This window comes from Carassius auratus, chromosome 19, assembly GCF_003368295.1.
Source record: "Carassius auratus strain Wakin chromosome 19, ASM336829v1, whole genome shotgun sequence".
Classification (NCBI taxonomy): domain Eukaryota; kingdom Metazoa; phylum Chordata; class Actinopteri; order Cypriniformes; family Cyprinidae; genus Carassius; species Carassius auratus.
Genome location: NC_039261.1, coordinates 26,787,276 through 26,807,996, shown reverse-complemented (window position 1 = coordinate 26,807,996; position 20,721 = coordinate 26,787,276). Strand labels below are relative to the sequence as shown.

The following is a 20,721-nucleotide window of genomic DNA, read 5'->3' as shown; positions in this document are numbered from 1 at the left end:
ATTGAAACCTGTTTTATACATTTAATACTTGGTCAGTTTATTGATTTGTTTGGTTACCTTTGGATACTTTTTTTATTTTAATGCCATGCAGTGCACAAAATTAAGATTCGAGAGATAGTTCAAGTCAGTGCTCAATAAATAATGATAAGTTTAGAAATGTTGTGCATCCACTTATTATTAGTGTGACATTTTAGCCTGCAAATGAAGAGGAAAACTTCAAGATATCGGCCCTAAAAATCGGCAGCACATATCTGCCATCGGCTGACCCTGACCTCTAAATATCGGTATCGGCTATAGAAAAACTCATATCGGTCGATCTCTAGTCTGATGATTGGATTATAAAATAGACTTGGTTTTGTTCACTGATTCAGTGATCCAGTTGCAATGGTTAACAGTTTACTAGACTGTAAAAATATCTATGAATAGTTTTAATTTTAATCAAGACTTGGAATATAGTCAACGATTCATAGTCATCACTTTTTTTATGATATTTTAGCAGTGTTTTTAAAGATTAAATGTTTCAGTCCATATTAGTTGTACAAACAATTTTTGTGTTGTTTTTGTTTTTTATTTCGGTCACACTTTAATTTAAGGTCCAATTCTCACAATTTAACAAACCATTAACTACAAATTTTGCCTCAAACTCCTAATTTGCTTATTAATAATTAGTAAGTTATTTGTTAAGTCAGTCATGCAGGTGTAAAATTAAGGGATGAGTAAATATTACTTTATTACTTTAAAAAACAGACCAAACTTTTCATCATCTGGCAAAAAAACGCCGCTAACCTGCATAAATTGAGACCACAAGGACTGCTTGGATTTCACCAAGGTTGCTGTGTGTAAAACTCAAACCATTACGCGTTTTAAGCTTTTGTGCTACAGTACAAAGTTTTGGGTAGAAGAGCGTTTCTTACCCTCACAGCTGCTGTGTCCCTCCTCATAGCCAGCACTGCAGCTGCATTTCCCGATGGGTACCAGCCACTCCCCTTCAGCACTGCAATGCATTCTGGGAGGACTGTCCGTGTCCACCTCGGAGTTATTCACGCACGACCCTCTCACCTCCACCAGAGTTGAGAAGGCAGCTTCAGCTACTGTATCTGGGAACACTGCTAAATTCTGCACTGTTGACAAACAGCGTTTGTAGTACACTCTGACGGAAACCAGCGCAACGCATGCACCCACATCCTGGAAGGCCAGATGGAATCCTTTGCGATTGAGATGTCCTATTTCACGGACTTCTGTGTTAAGTTTCATCTTACGTTCTCCCAAATCGCCCTGTGTGAAACTTTCATCTGCCGCAATGGTGTCGATTTTGCTGTAGCGGTCTTCGCGGGTGACGCGGCCCAGGTCCCAGTCAGACTCGGCATAGAGGAGGTTGAAGGTCTCCTTACAGCTACCGGACACACCTGGGATGCTGTTGCAGTCGCGCAAGGTGAACTGCAGCTCTATGAAGATGCGCTGGCCTCCCTGCCGCAATATCCAACCCGTCTGGAGCCAGTTGTTCTGACTGGGCTCCATTACGTTGCATACTTGATATGTGCGAATGGGCTTGTATTTCTCATCGACACCGCTGATTTCCTCCCACTGAAATGAGAAGAGAAAGGAAAAAAAAGGTTTCAAATAATATTTGGATAAAAGTTACAGAGTGTAGAGGTTTTTTTTTGTGTGTGCAATTTAGCAATTTTGACTAAATTGACTGTGTTTTAAAAATCAAGTTCTTTTATCTATTAGCATTGGACAAAACTGGTGAAAAAAAAAGATAAAAAAATAATTAATAAAATCAAATGTCTATTAACATTGGTGAAATGTACCTTTTTTCTATGGCATTTTATTTATTGACATCGATGAATACTGGTGAAAATGAAGTATGAAGTATTTAATAAATTAAATCTGAACTTTTTCATCTTGGCTTATGAATGAATAGAAGAAGGTCTCTAGATCACAATGGGCCTATTCATTGCAAATCTTATTTGACTATTTATCCATTTTATCATTGTGAAATGCAAAATTATAAAATAAAGTATAATTTTACTTTCCATGGAATGTAACAACTTTTAGAGTATGCTTTAAAAATCATGGTCTCCGATCATAATATATATTCCAAATACACATACATATACATATATATACACACACACACACATAGTGTGTAAAGTTTATAAAGCTTAATGCCAAATCAGCTACAGTAAATCAAACACAGAATATATAACGACTAAAGCATCTTCAATCAGCAACACAAACAAGCTCATTGTCTTGTAGAGAGATTATAATGAGCCTCTGAAGACGAACACTCTCACAAGTGTTTTCACAATTAATTGCAGTGTAATGAAGATCCTTCGTTTCTGAGGGAATTGAGCAGTTTGAATTCGCATCTGAGTTTGGCAGAGTCTCTCCACAGACATGACTATGAGTGGCATTGAATTTCAACACATCCTGTTGAAAACCACAGAGAGATCAAACCTGCGTAGCATGTATGCATGTACGTGTGTGTGTAAGTCCATGCAGCTGTGGTGGGCAACGTCTGGGAGCAGGAAACGGTGGATTTAAATCGCTGTCAGGTCCAAAATTAACAAGCTAAACAAATAACAGCTTGTAGCAAGTCCCCAGCAAGCAGTCGTTTTTCCTCACAGATAACGGTTCAAATGACGGAACGTGTCCGTCCTGAGCTGAGCCGTCCTCTGTAAGGCTTACTGCTCATCTGAGCTATGAATCAAGCTATGCATGTAATCTTTAGCACGTGGTTTAGCATTGAGAAAGAGAGAAGATGATGTAAGATGGGAGATAGGACATAGAAAGAGACAAATGGGGTTTATCTGGTGAGGGCAAAGCAGTCCATACTGGGATTACAACAGGGATGAGTAAGTAATGCAGTTGGGCAATCGAGACACAGAAAAGAAACAAGAAATAGACCAGTAAAAGGTAAAGATGTGGGGTAGGAGAGAGATGGACAAAGAAAATGGGTACAGGGTTTAGCCCAAATTGAACAGAAACTACATTGATGTCTCACAAATCTCAAGTACATCAAAACACATTAACACACGATTGTGAATTTCGAGTCAGATATGACTGAAACCAATGACTTGCAATTCAGTGAATGAGTAAGATGTTAATTCAGTAAACACTTTGAATGATTCAGTCAGCAAGTGATAATTGTTAGTTTAGACCAATTCATTAAACAGAACCAGACCAAAGAGGTCCTAGGTTTACGAATTGGATTACACTGGTTTACAGCCATTGTGTTGCAACAGAAGCATCTGATTTTTATGTGCTGAGAAACAGGTGAATATTTTTTAATTTAGTGTGGTATTCCATTCACATTGGTGAAGGATTAGAGATATTTAAGAACCATAAATGGAAGCAAATGTCATAAACATAATCTGGTCCTGTTAGTTATCTATATATCTATCGATTTATACAATTCTTTTTTTTCTTTAACACACCAAGTATTATGAATAAATAGAAGTTTATATTAAGTCTGGGTCATTACTAGAAAGTTCAAATTTATTTATTTATTTAAATTAGGGATGGGATTTAGGGAACTCTTCAATTGTTCACTGTTCAATTAAATAATTACAATTTGATACTTTACATTTTACATATTACAAATGCAAAATTAGTATGGAGGCAAATTTATTTCTAATTATCTTTTTTATTATTATTATTGTGCTCCCATTCTATTGCGCTCCATCAGTTTGTTCAATTCAATTCAATTCAGTTCAGTACAGGACACTTTATTGTCCCTGCAGGGAAATTTGTCTTGGACTCATGGTGCTCACATACACACTGTCCGGTCATTTTTGTATAAACACAATGGCTAAAATGCAATGACTTTATTACATCCATCATTACACAGACAATGGACAAGAATATACTCAGGAATAAAATACAAGCCACAACATAAAAATACATTAGACAAAACAATATCGTAAAAAAGAAAACATCCTAAAAAACTATTACACTCACTTCTTCAGCATTATGCAAAATGGAATACAAGAATAAATATAAAAATGTTAGAAAGTGGGGAATGCGCTGAGGAAACACGTCTATAATGCATTAAACTGCAACCCGCATCAAACGTTATGTTTATTCATTTGTTTAAAGCTCTTAACATAAAATCACTCGGCTTGGTTTTGCATTTTCTTTCCACAGAAGCTTACGCTGTGACATCTGCTATGCTTTAGATACGTTTCATACAAAGTTTCTAAAGTGTTACTCACTATTGTAAAGTGACATGTCTGGTGGATGTTTTCCATAATCGCTTTGTTGTTAATTATTTTCATCTATTGTTATTAGTTTTATAATTTATTGTTTTACCCAACAATAAACTTTAATGGTCTTAGTGCCACTTAACTAAAACCATGGTATAGTCTACATATTCGATGATCTAATGAATAATCATGAAGGTCTTACCCCATTAGAAGGATATGAGGTCCAACCCAGCTCTGCCTGGGACTCCTTAGAATTCAGCAAGACAACTGCAAGAAAAAACAAATCAAGAGAGAAACAATATAAGAACTGATAAGGCATCAGAATCGCTAAATCGCAATTATATGTTGAGCAATTTCTTTCTCACTGTCAGAACACATAGAACTGATGGTGTTCAATAATAATTAACACACAATCCCAGAGGACGGGTTGTTGATCTGGAGGGTGACTGCATCAGAGGAGCATTAGAGCTCAAATGGGGACTGACAGACCTGCAGTGCTGCACTTAGTGAAATGAAGTGCACCAGTCATCAGCTGATAATGCTGGACATCTTTGCAAAGCACAAGAATCTTGACAGATTTCACCCAGAGAATACGGTTTGTGGTACAATGTGCTTGTTTAACATTCAAACATTAATTTTCTAAAGCACAAAATAAATGTTTTACAAAACCACCAGGATGCAATAGAGCCCAAGAGGCCTGTGAAGCAAATTCATATTGGCATTTGTCATTTCTGCTGCATTTCTACAATTACAAAGCCCTTATGTGAAACACTGCTTATAAACTAAATTAAAATGAGCAGTGAACCCTTGAATGTTGTTATTCAGCAATTCGGACAAGTACAAGACTGTGTAAACTAACTCGGGCAAGCTGAAACACTTTAAAAGGATGCCCTTGACACAAATAGAGCCTGGGCTCTAAATCAGCACCTTGGACAAGGCTTGTTGAGATGAAGCCTATAATTCAGGACCATAGACAACACCCAGTACTCAGAAACGCAGTATAAGCACCCTGGACAGCGACATGACTGTAGGGCCAATTCAGCACCATGGACAGAACCACTGCCTTTCATTCCTAAAACACTGCCTAAATCTGTACAAAACAAGATGATTTATAAGGGAAAACATGTCTTTTTTGATAAGTAGTGTGCAAAGACAAATACATTTACAAAGAGTATAACTTTGGCTCTGTAATGGTGTGGTTGGTTTGAGAAGTCCAATATGTCACTGTATAGTTCAAACAATGGTGTGAGATTGGGGGGGGCTAAATATTTTTCCACTATTTGTATTTAGAAATAATTGTTTTTTAATTTTTTGCAATTATGGAGAAGCAGGGGTGCACTGCAGAAGTTGCACATGTTCTCTATAGTTTCAACTAGGGCTGGGCGATATATCTCAAATTTTTTTACGATATTCGATATATATCTCGATATGTTTGCATTTGCATTTAAATAATTAAAAACCTGGGGGATATAATTAAACTGGCATAAAAAAAATGTTAGGTAAGCTAAGAACACAATACTGTCTACTGTCTCTAGTTTAAGAGATGCTCTGTGGCAGGAAACTATGTTCCCACTGCCACTAAAAACCTTCTCAGATGGGTACCAACTTCTCAGATACCAAAGATCAATATATAAATACCAAAGACTTATAAACTCTCTCTGTGTATATTATGAAAACTGTTTAAACAAATGAAAAATATTATAAAAGTTAAATTCCTATTAGTAATTCCCCTTTGCATAGCGCATGATCACAATCGCAAACAATACATTCGAGATCTCATGACAGAATAAAGACCCGTTGAATGATGCTTTCATTTAGATCTCCATCTTGTTTGTTTTTCAGACCATCTGTGGCGGTGCTTCCGCAATGAGTAGCAAGCGTTTGCATGTGCCAGATTGATTCAAATAAAAATAAAAAACAGGAAGAAAATTTATCCATGTAACAAGCGAAGCTCTGATTTGGGGATTTGAAGTCTTGATATTTGGCAACCACACTCATGAGCATTCGCATAGTAGAGGAGCGTAGAGCAGTCCGCAATAACATGTTCCGTTTTTTGGTCGTTTGGCACGTTCTTTTAGGAAAGTATGCTTGAATTTGAAATATTCGATATTCACAATATTTAAAAATGTTAAATTGTCGTCAAAATGATTCCAATATTATCGCTAATATTCGATATATCGCCCAGCCCTAGTTTCAACCATAATTATACAATATTCTGTGAACAATTCAAGTGAACTACACACCATTCAAAACTTTGGGGTCTGCAATTTTTTACATTTCTGAAAGAAGTTTCTGAGAGAAGATTCTTTCAAGAAGAATTTTCACCTGTGCTGCATTTACTTGATCAAAACTACATTAAAAACAGTAATATCATGAAACTTATAGATTTTAAAACATAATTAATTATTTAATATATTAGATATTATTACTTACATTTATTAATAATTATCAATATTAAATATAAAAATGATCGAAAAACAGTAATACTGTAATGTTGCTTTGGAAAATTATGTAAGATATGTGGGTGAATTAAGTAGGCAAACATATATTACAGTATATAGTATATTATACAACATATAAGTTTGAATCCAAACATTTGAATGGAAGTATAATGTTTGGCTAGTTAGTGTTTTAAAGTGCCCACATTCTGCCACATACCTGCCCTCCTTTTGCCAAACATGGTGGGTTACCAATAGCTGAATTTTTCATTATTTAAATTATAATACCAAAATGCCTGTTTCTCTTTGCTCAGCTCTCTGCTGTCAAACACACAGCCACGTGAGACCAGCAAAATGCTACCACTATACGCCGCTGACAGACTCTGTACTCACACATGCACACGGCTCTGACATCACAACTGTAGTCAGATTGCCACTTCACAACAAGCCAGATGAACTGCGGAAAGCTCCTTCAGAGGAGTTATGCACTTCTGCCACGAGAGGACTTGTATCTTACAGCATGACTCAGAGCATTTTTTAACCTTGTAGATTTGCTGTTACTGCCAAGTATTATGGGGGGGGGGGCATAGAAAATGTACTGGTGTGAGTATTTTATGTTCCCAAGGTTTTCTGTGGTAAACATAGACATAAATCTCACAGTGTTCTGACTTTGCTTTAGTTGGTTTGAGTGGGGTTTTTTTCACCCTCAGAACAGCTGTTGCTTGGTCTCTCCACTTTTAGGGGACAAGATGCCTTTTTGATTTCTGCTGACAAGGTCCCCTACTGATCTGACCTTCAAGAGACACACAGAAAAGTAGAAAAAGACGCCATGCCAGGCTAAGTTATAATACACAATGCTGTCTGAGAGAAACAGTGAGGTCAGACTAAGAGACAGAGAAACAGCAAAAATTGTGACAACAAGTAGAAGGAGGAATCGTTCACCCAAAAAAGAAAAATCATTTACTTGCCTCATGTCATCCCAAACCCATTTGTCTTTCTTTTGTGGAACACAAATGGATAGATTTAAAAATGTGCTCTTAATAAAGTCTGATTTCTAAATGCATGTGATTGATCTTGTGATCGTGAACGATTTATCCATGCATATGTTCTAATAAAAAATAAAAAAAAAGAGCTAGTAACTTTTTAAATCAAAATGTCATAACTTGATCTTCCAGTGGAGATTTTGATGTATGCCAGACTTCTCTTATAATTTTGTATGCTGCTCTTTTCTTACAATTGAGTTCACATTCAAATCTGCCTTCATCCAACCGACAGATCCAAGTCTCCCTCCTACACATTTCTCTCTTTCATTAATCTGTTTCACTCTGATGTACTCTGATGTAGATCATTACAACTTTAACTCTCTATAGGACTAGTTATGAATTTATAGATTAAAAAAGTACTTTATATTATACATCTATTTAGGAGTAAAATCATTTTCCAAAATTAGTTTTCTTCATATGACCTTTGACTTTTTTTTTTTTTTTTTTTTTTTTTTTTTTTAGGTATCTGTCATTTATAACTGATGTTGTGACATTAGGGTAAATTATTTTGGGCAAATTGTCTGAAACTTCAGACACAATCAAATGCTTTTTCACTATCTGAAAAGAAGGTCTTTATGAACATTTTTTTCTTTTTTTTTTGGTTTGGAAATGTCTTAAACTTGACACAAATTTGGATGCTATTTCACTCCCTATAAACTTTATGTTTTTGTGTTTCAAAAGCATTTAAAAAAAACTTCAACACTGTGTTTCATCTCGGAAATTTCAAATCAATTACCATAGTACAAGGGAAAGTCATCAAGCCTCTTCTTTTTCAGATTACCCCACACATCCCACATGTAAGTAGATGTTAACTTGTGCAGTTGTCATTGGAACATTGCTGTCTGTCAGTATACTGTAGTAATGCCAACAGACATTGGCATCTTTCCTGACCTGGATCACAGCTTTCAAACTGGCATACAATAATGTACCCAAATGCCTGACCTATTCTTAATCACTGCCCTCCCTCACCCTCATTGCTTTGCTTATATCTTCCTTGGTCCTCAACAACTCATTTTCTGATGCAGTCATATCATTATCATCAACAGTTTCTGAAATAAGTACGGATTTGGCTCTCCATCTTCCAAATATCTTCCAAAAAATACATAAAGGCTATTATACTGCCCGCCAATGCAGGTCAATAGTGCCAGCTACACAAAATATGCATCACATAACAGGACTTTATCAGTTATGCATGACACTCAGATTTGTTGGTCTCAGAGTTACATAGCTAATACATTTTGATTTTATTGGTTGAAGGGGATGTCATTTGACATCACTCAAAATAAAATTTTGTTGGTGGAACATTATTATTGTATTTTAAATACATTTATAAATGACGATAATCAAGCCACTCTCTTCAATGCAATTAATGGAGCTTTCAAACTTCCAAAAAACACATAAGCAGCATAAAAGGGTCATAAAACTCAAGTGCTATATTGCAAATAATTGAGCAATGCATTATATTTGGACATTCTACTAAATATTTCATTTTATGATCTACAGAAGATAGTCACTCAAACAGGTTTGGAATGACATATTTTTTTACTTTAACATGAAATATTCCATTAAATTTAAATGAAATGATCCAGAACGTCATTCTGGGGCTTTTGATTCCAAAAATACACACATTCTGTCTCTATTTAGTGAATGTTCTCATATAACCTTCATTACATTAAGCACTATTCTTCCCTCTAGACATTAGCAGAACCTGGGAGCAGAATTATTCCCTCATCCCCAAAAACCCAAATTAACCTCTAAAGAGAGGTCACAAACAAAGAGAACGGCAGAAAGAGGACTGACTGAAGGATGTGCGCTTATGTCACAAGGGCACTAATCTCGCTGTCACTTATGGAAATCCCAATGAAAGAATTATAACATGAGAACCATACAATTCAATAGAGGGGATTAGCCACATGTTGTTAAACTCGCTTCCATGCAGCTTATCTGCGTATACATAAAGCACACGCAGGCTCAGAATGCACCAATCAGAGTCCAGAGACCTGTGGGACACTCATTGACCAAATATTATCCCTCAAATAAAGCACATGCACACACACAAACTCAAATGGACTCTCTATGTGCAGGCATGCTTTAGTTGCCGTTACAGCCAACCGAACGGCAAAGCGCATTAAGTTGAAGCCCCACACAGACCTTTATGACCTCATTAAACTTTCAGCTCTGCCATTGGGGTCTAAAGAGCGCTCGCTTTTCTCTAGGGTTCTATGGAAACGTTTGCACAGATGCGCACAAGCCGCTGAATCATAAAAACAGCTGTTTGCCTGGGTTTCCGCACAGGGGGAGGTGTATTCACAAGGACCTCTCAGTCATTCTCGCTCTTCTTTCTAATCAGCTTGGCATCATTTCGAAATGGGTCATGGTTGCGAACGCCCGCTTTTAAAAACAAACCCCCCTCCAAGCCAACACAACACGCCATTTTTCCCCAAAACCGACTTGCTTGCCTCTTACATGATCTTGACATCGCTAGGCTTGGAGGCAGTTATAAATGAAACGCTGTTTTCAGGAAAAAGGGGGTTGAGCAGAAGTCGAGATGCAAGAGATTTTCTGCGGTTGGTCAGTGAAAATGGCGTGAGTCATGGGCTGTGACCGTGTGGGGTCTTGTTATGGCAGGTCCATGTGCTGACAGAGATGTGAGTGACAGCTTCCTAATGATTCGGTCTGCCTAAATGCTGAAGCTTGGCTCGCTTGTAACGTCATCATCTACCCGCTAGATCCTTTGAGCTGTCAGAGTGAAGAGAAATAAGTTAATGTGCTTAACAAGTGATTTGAGGTCATTAAATGGTCATGGAATGACTTAAGACTGACATGCACAGCTTTGAAAGCTGCTTTGCTTCATGCTTTGTGAAGATGATTTGGAATTAAGCAAGTACATGTTTTTACTTTCGTATATAAGGAGGGCTGGGGAAAGATCAGAAGCCGTATGAGAGATGGCATATGGGGAATCCAAAATTCTGCCACATCTGAGAAAAACCGAGTGAATTGAGAAAATGTAACTACATGAAATGTTTTTTCTTCAAACAAACATAAACAAATTCAAGTTTGGGGTCAGTAGGATATTTTTATTTAAAGAAATTCATACTTTTATTATGCAAGGATACATTAAATTAGTAAAAAATAATGCTATTTATAATTTATCAAATAAAAGCTGTTCTTTTGAACTTTCTATGCACAAAGAATCCTAAATAAATGTATGACTGTTCAGTGTATCAACTTTTCAGTCTTATATAGAGAAAATGCTGAAATAGAGTTTAATGATTAGTGAGAAGCATGCTGTATATTTTCCCCACCGATTTCAAATTTATTTTACCATTATATTTAAGCCTTATTTTTACATACTGCAAAATATGCATTTACACAGATTTTTTGAGTGCTATCACAAGCAATATATACAGCCAGGTTCATCACAAATCCATAATTCCTCATTTTAAAACATGTCACGAATGAAGACGGCAGTCGCCAAAGAGGGTAAGGCTGAGAGCAGGCAGGTCATGTGACCAACTCCCAAAGAGTGGAGAGTGCTGTCAGCCAGAGCATGTGCTTACATAACGAGTTATGAGATGTGAGCAATGTCAAAATGATTAGAAAGCATCAAAGAGACCACAGACAGCTCTGACTAATGTACACTCAAAGTGACAGAACTGTTCTACTAGCAAAAATGTTGTACAACTACACTTTTACAACTTCCGAAGAAATATTGAGTTTTGGGTGGATGTTAGGCATTGACTACTACCAATAATAAGAAAGCACACATGCACAACCCTTGAGCATCCACACGTTCTCAAAACCACACACACACACACACACGTTTCTCCATCTCTTGTCCCACTTAACCTTTGTGCTGATCGCAGTGTTTTTTTTTTAAAATGTCATGGTGGGCCCTCTGTGTTAACCAGAGCTCTTTTCTGAGTTAGAGCTTTCCGGAACACCTTAATAATTGAAGCAGTATCGTTGCTAGTACCTCCATTTCATCTGGCCAAGTCGAGCCAATGAATGTTTTATTCAGACGAGAACTGCTTGTTTGTGAGCAAAACAGGATGCTTGTTCCGACTATGCCACAGCAGTTAGGATTTCTGTAGCTGTAGTCACTGTTTGGCATCTCCTTCTCTTGCCCTTTGTGTTCCTGTCCATGTTGGTCAGGATTTCCCCTTATGAAGTCAAAAGGGTTTAATTCAGTTGTGGTTGGGATCAGAATAGTTTACTGCACCGTCTGAGAGTTTGTGATCACTGTAACATGAGATAATGAGGAACTTAGTGGACACGAGTAAAATTTTGCTCAAAGCTAATGATAAAGATGAGAAATGCATCAAAACAATAATAGAAATTTAGGTATAGATAGTGCTGTCAAATAATAAATGTATGTGTACTGTTTATTTTTTATGCTTCATGTTAATACACACATTTATTATATAGTTTGAAAATATTGTATACACATTTATATTATCATATTTTATATTCTATATAAATATATTTAATATGTAAACAACATTTTTCTTAAATATATTCATGCACGTGTTTGTATTTCTAAATACACACACACATACAGTACACACTCATATATTATGTAAACAAAAACTTTTATTTTGGATGCAATTAATCGTTTGACAGCAGAAAAGTACTAAAAAGCAATTTATAAAGAAAATAATAAAGTTATAAAGAAATGCCAAAGCTCTTAAATATACTGTACACTGCTCTTTAATAGTTTGGGGTCGATAAGATATTTTTTGTAACACTTTATTTTAAGGTGTCCTATGTGCTAGACATTGCATGTACTTACATGTACCATTATAATAACAAATAATTACGCATAATTTCATGCAAGTAACCCTGGGCCTATTCCTAACCCTGACCATATAATAAGTACATGCAGTTAATTAATATTATTAAGTACTTAAATGTAGAGTCACACTGTAACAAAGACACCTTTATACACATAGTTTTTAAATTAGCACTTTTATTAGGCTAGGATGCATTAAATTGACTAGAAAAAATATTTAATGCTGTTCTTTTGAACTGGATCTTCATCAAAACAATCCTAAAGAAAAAGTATCATGTTTCAACAAAAATATTAAATAGGACTGTATAGAACCGTTACTTTATCAATGCATTTCAAACATTTTACTATATTTTTTATCATATAAATGCAGCCATGGTGAGCAAAATACTTCTTTCACAGACAATTAAAAAAATTATACCGAACCCAATATAATTTATAAATGTCATTTCAAATTTTAAACAGCATTTACAGTATTCGAGTATCTTTTTTTAAGGTTCTGTTGCAACCAGGAATTCTTGGTGCATTACTAAAAACACTGTACAAGGAAAGGAGGACAGTGTAAGGGAACAACCCCTCCCCCATCCCTAAATCTCCTTCTCTTTCTCTCTGTCGTTGTTAATAAGCAACAGAGTCAAAAATGTGGAAGAATGGTTACGTAAGTGGAAGAGAGAGAGGGGAAGACTTTCCCCCCCCTCTCTCAATTTAGGAATCCACTTTAGATCAAATTAGACTCTGATTCTCGCCACATTACCACGTCACCTCCCTTTCACGCCCCTGACAGGAGGAGGGCCGTTCCTCTCTCCAGCACTCCCACCTGTCACATTCATTCATCCTCAAACAAGACCACTTTTCCTGCCCTTGTATCTTCTTCTCCTCCTCCTCTCTAATGCAGTAAATGTCGGATTACAGAGGCGTCATTAAAGATATGGGGATGTGGATTAAATTTTCCTTTGCTGTCCTCATACTCACACAACCACACACTCCCACCTATGGCTGTTTGAGGGGTGGGCTTATTTTCAGAATGCTTTATGTCATCAAACTAAACATAGTCACTGTTGCTAATCTTGACTTGCAGTCTAAAATGAGTTATTTTCCCTTACACTGGGACATTAACATACACAGAGATACTACGAATGCTTGTCATTTAAATTGTAGAAACAAACACTGATAAATTAGTGTAAATTTATATGCATTTATATGCACTTTTATTTTGGCATATCCCCCATTTGGAAAACAAACTAAATAAATAAATAAGAATTAAAAAAGGGCTCAATGTAGACACATGTAGACATTATTGTACAGCAAGAATACAGACAATAAAAATATACAACAGTAATGTTTTAAGAACAATTATGATACACTTTCCATTTAAAACGTTAAAGATATTGTCTTATTTTGTAATAAAATCGCTTTACAACCTTCCCTGGTCAAAGTTACAATTAGTGCTGTCAAAAGACCCGGTACTTCGTTACCAAGTCGGTACTAAAAAAAATGAAAATGTGACAAAATATTTCCATGTCAAACAAATGCCTTTTTACTTTGAACTTTACATTCATAAAATCTAATCATGGTTTCAAACAAAACACATTAAGCAAAGCATCTGTTTTCAACATTAATAATGATAAATATTTCTTAAAGAGCAAATCATCATATTAGAATGATTTCTGAAGGGTCATGTGACACTGAAGACTGGAATAAAGGCTCCTGAAAATTCAACAGCCATCACAGAAATAAAATCACATTTTGAAATTTAGGCCTATTAAAACAGAAAATACCTATTAAAACAGAAAATACTTATATTGTATTTATACAATATAAATTGTATAAATACAATTTATATATTATAAATTGTAATATTTCATAATAGTACAGTTTCTACTGTATCTAATTAATGCATCCTTGGTAAGCATATATGAAATTTCATTCCAAAACATAAAAAAAACCTCACTTACCCCAAAGATTGAAAATGTAAAGAGTTTATGTGAAAAAGAAATTAAATAAGAGAACAACGCCAAACCAAACTCTTCCAAATTAACTCTAAAATCACAACCTCTCATCATATCATATCATCAGTCCAAACTCTCTAACTCTTCCCAACCCCCTCCGTCATTCCATTATTACTGTAGACATTGATCTCCATCCTATTGATGAATGAAAACAAGTCAAAGGTGTGTATGTGAGAGACAGATAGAGAGAGTCGGAAAGGTCTGGGGTGGAGAGAGAACGGAGCCCCACCGGCCATCCATCAATACGGCACATCACGGAACCGCAGAAATCCATACTCTTGACAGCTGATCAATCAATAGGCAGCACAACCGGGCGGCTTGTAAAAGAATACGGCCAGGCGAGTCGATAAGTTAGAATAACAGGTCTGTGCCTGTTAAACTGCGGAAAGATGGAGGGATGAATGGATGGCAGGCGGGACAGAAAGCTTGTCCTCACCGACGTGTGCTCAGTGGATAGATGACAGGGAAATATATCAGTCGCAATGGCGTCTGCCCTGCAGGGTCCATTTAAGCTCTGATGGGAACAGACTCTCTACTTATCATAATAGAATACAAAAAAAAAAGTAAATCTAAATCTAAATATAGATAGGAATTTACCAGAAATTCCATGCAACGTCCTATAAAGTATAAATCCAAGGTCTCATAATAGATGTTGCTTATCTTCCTCTTATTCTGTCTGAAATTGAAGCTTTTTGTTATCATTTGTACAACTGTCAGATCTCATTGCTCAGCTGTCTCAAATTATCTTGATTCATTTATTCCATGATTGTTTATTTACTTATCTGTGAGGTAGATAATTTGAGCATATTAATCCACACATGCCTTGTTTAAAAAAAGGGGGGGGGGGTAGGGGGGGTCCACTAATTATATAAATGAGATGCAAAATGGCCCTTATTGCTTCTTTCCACAGGCCTATTGCTCTAGCCATGGTCCCTGTATTTATAGTGAGGTCAAGTGGCTTCTGTGCACTGTGTTTTCTTAGAAACTGAAGAACAGACAGAATCGTCATGGAGTGAATCACACCTCCGCATGACTAAAAATCTCTTTGTGTATGACTAAACTTTTGTCAGCTTAGTCATACCAACAAATCAAAAACTTAGGTGCTGAAGGCAAAATATCAAATGACAATACTATTACTCACATGTGGCTAAAACATGTTTGGGATTCTTACAGTAAAACAGCACAAGAGTTCAATTGTCTTGATGTAGAGTGGAATGTTAACTACATCCAATGCTGAATATGGCATACTTTTTTCCAAAATTAACATGTGAAAGAGTGCTATCTAGTGCTATCTAACAATAGCAATTTGACAGCAAATTCTACATTGTGATCACATGACTATCACACAACCTGATTAAAATTATTTAAAAAGGACGTGTAATATACAGAATACATATGGCTAGTAATACGGCAAGAAGCACTTCCAACAAGATTTTGAAGTCCACATCCAATGGACACTTTACTGTCCAATGAGGCTACAGGAGAGGATTTGCTAATCGTACATGCTGGTAGGTCACATGACAAATGTAGAACATCTTAATCTATACATTCATACTATTTAGAAGATATTTTTTCGAAAATATTTATTTTGGATAAGTATGCGATTTTGGATGCAGCCTTTGTGAAACTAAACACAGAATGCTGTTGAATCTTTATGCTAATCAAATCAAATTAACCATTTAACCAAAACTTGCTCTCAAGATGCCCATTTGATATTTTTTAAGCCTACTGTATATCAGGTCAAAGTTCACTGACTTTCCCAGATGTGTTGTATTGACCTTTGCCTTTGGCAAGGAAAAGGTCATCTCTGGAAGACCTTACATTAATTCCAAGTTCATTGAAGCAAGTTCTTCCAATTAAAACCACCTGAGGCGCATATGGACTGTACAAACGTGGGCAGAAGTCCATTGTGGTTCTTCACTAGATCAAATAAAGGAGCTTTTTGACCAATAATGTTTCATGGTTTAAACCAATGAGTGTATTTTCCTGTAGCAAGGAAATGATCTGCCAAACTTATTTACCTTGAAGGAAACATTAATCAATGATGGCATAGGAAATACGATCTAAGATACCCCTTCAATGCTCAATGCTATTAAAAGACTATGTTTTTGATGAGAAATTTAGCCTCGGAGAGGGTCATATGGGATTTCCATCTTCTTATTTAGTTTGGAGGAATGGAAAGATTGCACACATTTAAATTTCAGGTTGTAAGGAAAGAGTAAGGCGAAACCATTTAGGAGGCTGAAATGAAAAATGTGACGGGCATCACATAAAGCGAAAAGGAAAAGGTCCTAACCCTGGTTCCTGTGGCACCCCAATATCTACCAGCCCACACATCCTCTGAAGAGGCCCATCCACTAATGGACAGATCTCAGGGAGTTTAATCAAAGCACAGGGAGAGGGTCTCTCTCTCCATTTCTCTACTGCCAATCATTTAGAAGCCCTGAAGCCCAACAGCCTCCTTACTACTGGTACCCTATGAACACGTAGCTGAATAAAGAGAATGAAGTCAAGGAGGGAGGGCAGGATGACACAGAGTACAGGTGATACTGCAGACTAGGGAGAGATATTACATAGCCACCTAAGATAAGCCATGCGTAATATGGACACTGCAACTTCCTTGTCTGGTGACAGTTTTCCCTCAAAGGCTAAAAAACTGAGTTTTCTAGAAACTATACACTACAAAGCAATCTGTACAAACCACAAACATTCAAACACTTCAGTCCAAAACTTTTTCTCTTCCATCAAAACAAATTAAAATAATTGTTGGATAAATAATCAATTAATCATCTTTTGACTTGTGAACAATTTTGCTACTCAATCTACAGGTGAATCTCAATCAATTAGAATGTCATGGAAAAGTTCATTTATTTCAGTAATTCAACTCAAAGTGTGAAACTTGTGTATTAAATAAATTCAGTGCACACAGACTGAAGTAGTTTAAGTCTTTGGTTCTTTTAATTGTGATGATTTTGGCACACATTTAACAAAAGCCCACTAAATTAGATTGTGATGGCATGCCATACAGTTAATCAACTTAAAACACTTGCAAAGGTTTCCTGAGCCTTCAAAATGGTATCTCAGTTTGGTTCACTAGGCTACAAAATCATGGGGAAGACTGCTGATCTGACAGTTGTCCAGAAGACAATCACTGACACCCTACATAAGGAAGGTAAGCCACAAACATTCATTACCAAAGAAGCTGGCTGTTCACAGAGTGCTGTATCCAAGCACGTTAACAGAGAGTTAAGTGCAAGGAAAAGGTGTCAAGGAATTTGGCTACAGTTGTCATTTTCCTCTTGTTAAGCCATTCATGAACCACAGACAACATCAGAGGCATCTTACCTGGGCTAAGGAGAAGCAGAACTGGACTGTTACCCAGTGATCTAAAGTCCTCTTTTCAGATGAGAGCAAGTTTTGTATTTCATTTGGAAACCAAGGTCCTAGAGTCTGGAGGAAAAGTGGCCTCATAGCCTAAGTTGCTTGAAGTCCAGTGTTACATTTCCACAGTCTGTGATGATTTGGGGTGCAATGTAATCTGCTGGTGTTGGTCCATTGTGTTTTTTTGAAAACCAAAGTCACTGCACCCATTTACCAAGAAATTTTGGAGCACTTCATGCTTCCTTCTGCTGACCAGCTTTTGGAAGATGCGGATTTCATTTTTCAGAAGGATTTTAGTTTCACAATTTGAGATGAATTACTGAAATAAATGAACTTTTCCACGACATTCTAATTTTTTAAGATGCACCTGTATATGATAAAGTACACCAAAACATTGACAAATAAAATAACATTGCATTGAGCTTTCAATATGGTTTAACCTGTGCTTCACACGGAGTGTCTTCTGAATGTCAAAATGTGAAGTAGAAAAAATGTATTCTGATTGTTTGTATGTTTTGATAACTGAAGTAATGGTTTGGGATTTTGGGCCAACAGAATCATATTTTGTGTGTTAGCAATATAGGAAAACATCATGATAAATTTGTTATTGTGTGTGGGTAGCATGAGAAGAAAAATTAATTCTGCTGAACTGCTGTCCAAGAGTCCTGGTTCATATCACGTCTAATGAAATCGGTGTATGGAAAGTAAAAGAAAGATACAGACTGCAAGTGAAAAAAAGATAGTGGGAGGCTCATCTACATTCACCCAGAATGGGCAGATTGAAATTTAAGGTTTGTAGTGCCTCTATAATAAAAGTAAGAAGGAAAACAGAAAAACCCCAGCCAACTTTCATAAGACACCATAAATGCAAACATGCACGTAAACACACACTCACACAGCGGTGATTGAATGCAAATTAAAATGCAAATGCTCCACTCCTAGTTTTCAAGCAGTCCGGCCTACAGATGGGAAGCATTTGAACAAGACAGCTCAGACAAGTTTGGAATGTCAAAAAGTGGCATTGCACTAAGCACGAGTCTTCACACGTGCGAGTCCAGACCTAAAACAGGAGGAAGTCCATTTGGCCAAGCCTGCTACCATTCAATCGCTCCAAAAAAAAAAAAAAAAAAAAAAAACAGCAACAAGCTGGTGTTCTCAGTTCTCCAGTCTCTCACACATAAACCAACATGGAATAAAACTTTCTACCAAGAAGACTAATGCAACAGACTCTGGGTTAGCAATACTGACAGATTGATAGCTTGAATACACACAGTCTTGGCTCTTGGGGCAAGAAAGGAGCCAGGTAGTGTTTTAAATCGCTGCCTTTTGTGACTGCTGCAGTATTTAACTGTATTCTCAACTCTAAGCTTGCACAGGCCACAGAACAGCCGTGCATTTTTCATCACATCTGCACTCTCCCGGGCAGGACCAGCTAAAAGAGTGACGTGTGCATGTACCATCAGAAGACTGTGTAAATGAAGCTAAAAGCACATTTCAAGGCATATGTACATGCTGTAAGCACATCTCTAAGTGTGATGTTACATAATAACACTGGAATTTCTGAAGAACATGCAGGTCATGACTCATGTCTGAGCAAAAGCTGTCACTAGTGTGTTGTTGAAAAGGCATCAAGCTCTCAAGGTGTTGCAGTGGATGATCTGGGTGGTTACAAATGTATTCCTAAGGTGTTTGATTGATTGCTTCTAGTAAGTTAAAAATCATACCCACTAGGACTTTCAAGATACAAGATATGAGTTATTATTTATGCCGGTGCAGGATATCTTATATGCTAAAATGTAATATTTATTTAGAGGAAAAATTTACAACCATAACAAATTTCACAAATTATTCTCAACATTTTTTTAGCATTAGGAACTCCCGGCAGGGATTTCTGAGTAATGCAACAGCATGCGGTTGTTTGTTGTAATAATATACATCTGCTATGCTTGTATTTGCGGTGTTATTTGTAAGGTGCAATGGCATTTGGGTTTTGTTTTAGTTGTATTGGAAGATTTGGTAGACTCAGCTCTGAAGTATTTGTTGAACTTTGATTTGAACACTAGGAACGTGATCTGACTTAGACTAAGAAGAACTCTCAAATACTGAGCAACAAACCGAGAAGCTGCTTTCTGGCAGGTTTAAAACACCATTACAAACTGACCTAATGCAAACTATGTCCATCAATAACTCCCACCATCTCTCCATTGAAGAATTCACGGTGCTTTTATGTGCACTGCCTTCAGGTTGACATTTGGTGACATTGATTTGCACCTTTGCTACCTGTGATAAAGCATAGACACACTAGAGTTCAATGGTTTGAGGTCAGTGAGATGCTTTTTTAAAGAAATTAATACTTGTATTGAGCTTAATTGATAAAAAGTGGCAGCACAGACTACCATAATGTCAAAATAGATTTCTATTTCAAATAAATGCAGAATAAGATTAAATGTTTACAGAGCACCAAATCAGCATATTAGAAAGATTTCTGAAATATCATGTGACACTGAAGACTGGAGGATTTGTGCTTTCATTCGGTTTGTCATTATGGAATGTCAATGGTTCTTTTCTTAATGTCAAACTTTAATAAATCTGTGGTATAGCTGAGTCATACTTGAGAGAGAGTTCTGTGGTAATGAATGGAAAGTAACAGAAGTACTGGTGTCATCAACCATCCACACAAAGACACAAGGCCACCTTACCATCAGTCATTCACTGACATCCACACAACTGTATGAGCTGCATTCTGGGTCAGGAACAGTCTTAGGAACATGGGCACAAAAAGCAAAGGGCCAAACACACACACACACACATTCCCTGCTAGGTGAATCCTATTTCGTCTCATTTAGAAACCTG

General features: G+C 36.7%; 1 protein-coding gene across 2 annotated transcripts in view; it reads right to left on the bottom strand.

Moving 5' to 3' along the window:
• epha10 (EPH receptor A10) overlaps positions 1-20,721 on the bottom strand; it is a 134,916-nt gene that overhangs the window by 99,820 nt on the left and 14,375 nt on the right. For both annotated transcript variants that reach the window (XM_026289842.1, XM_026289843.1), the window contains exons 2-3: positions 4,411-4,475; positions 915-1,584 (exon numbers count right to left, since the gene is read on the bottom strand). In XM_026289842.1, the coding sequence (XP_026145627.1) occupies positions 915-1,584; positions 4,411-4,475 (735 nt within the window). The remainder of the gene's footprint in view (positions 1-914; positions 1,585-4,410; positions 4,476-20,721) is intronic.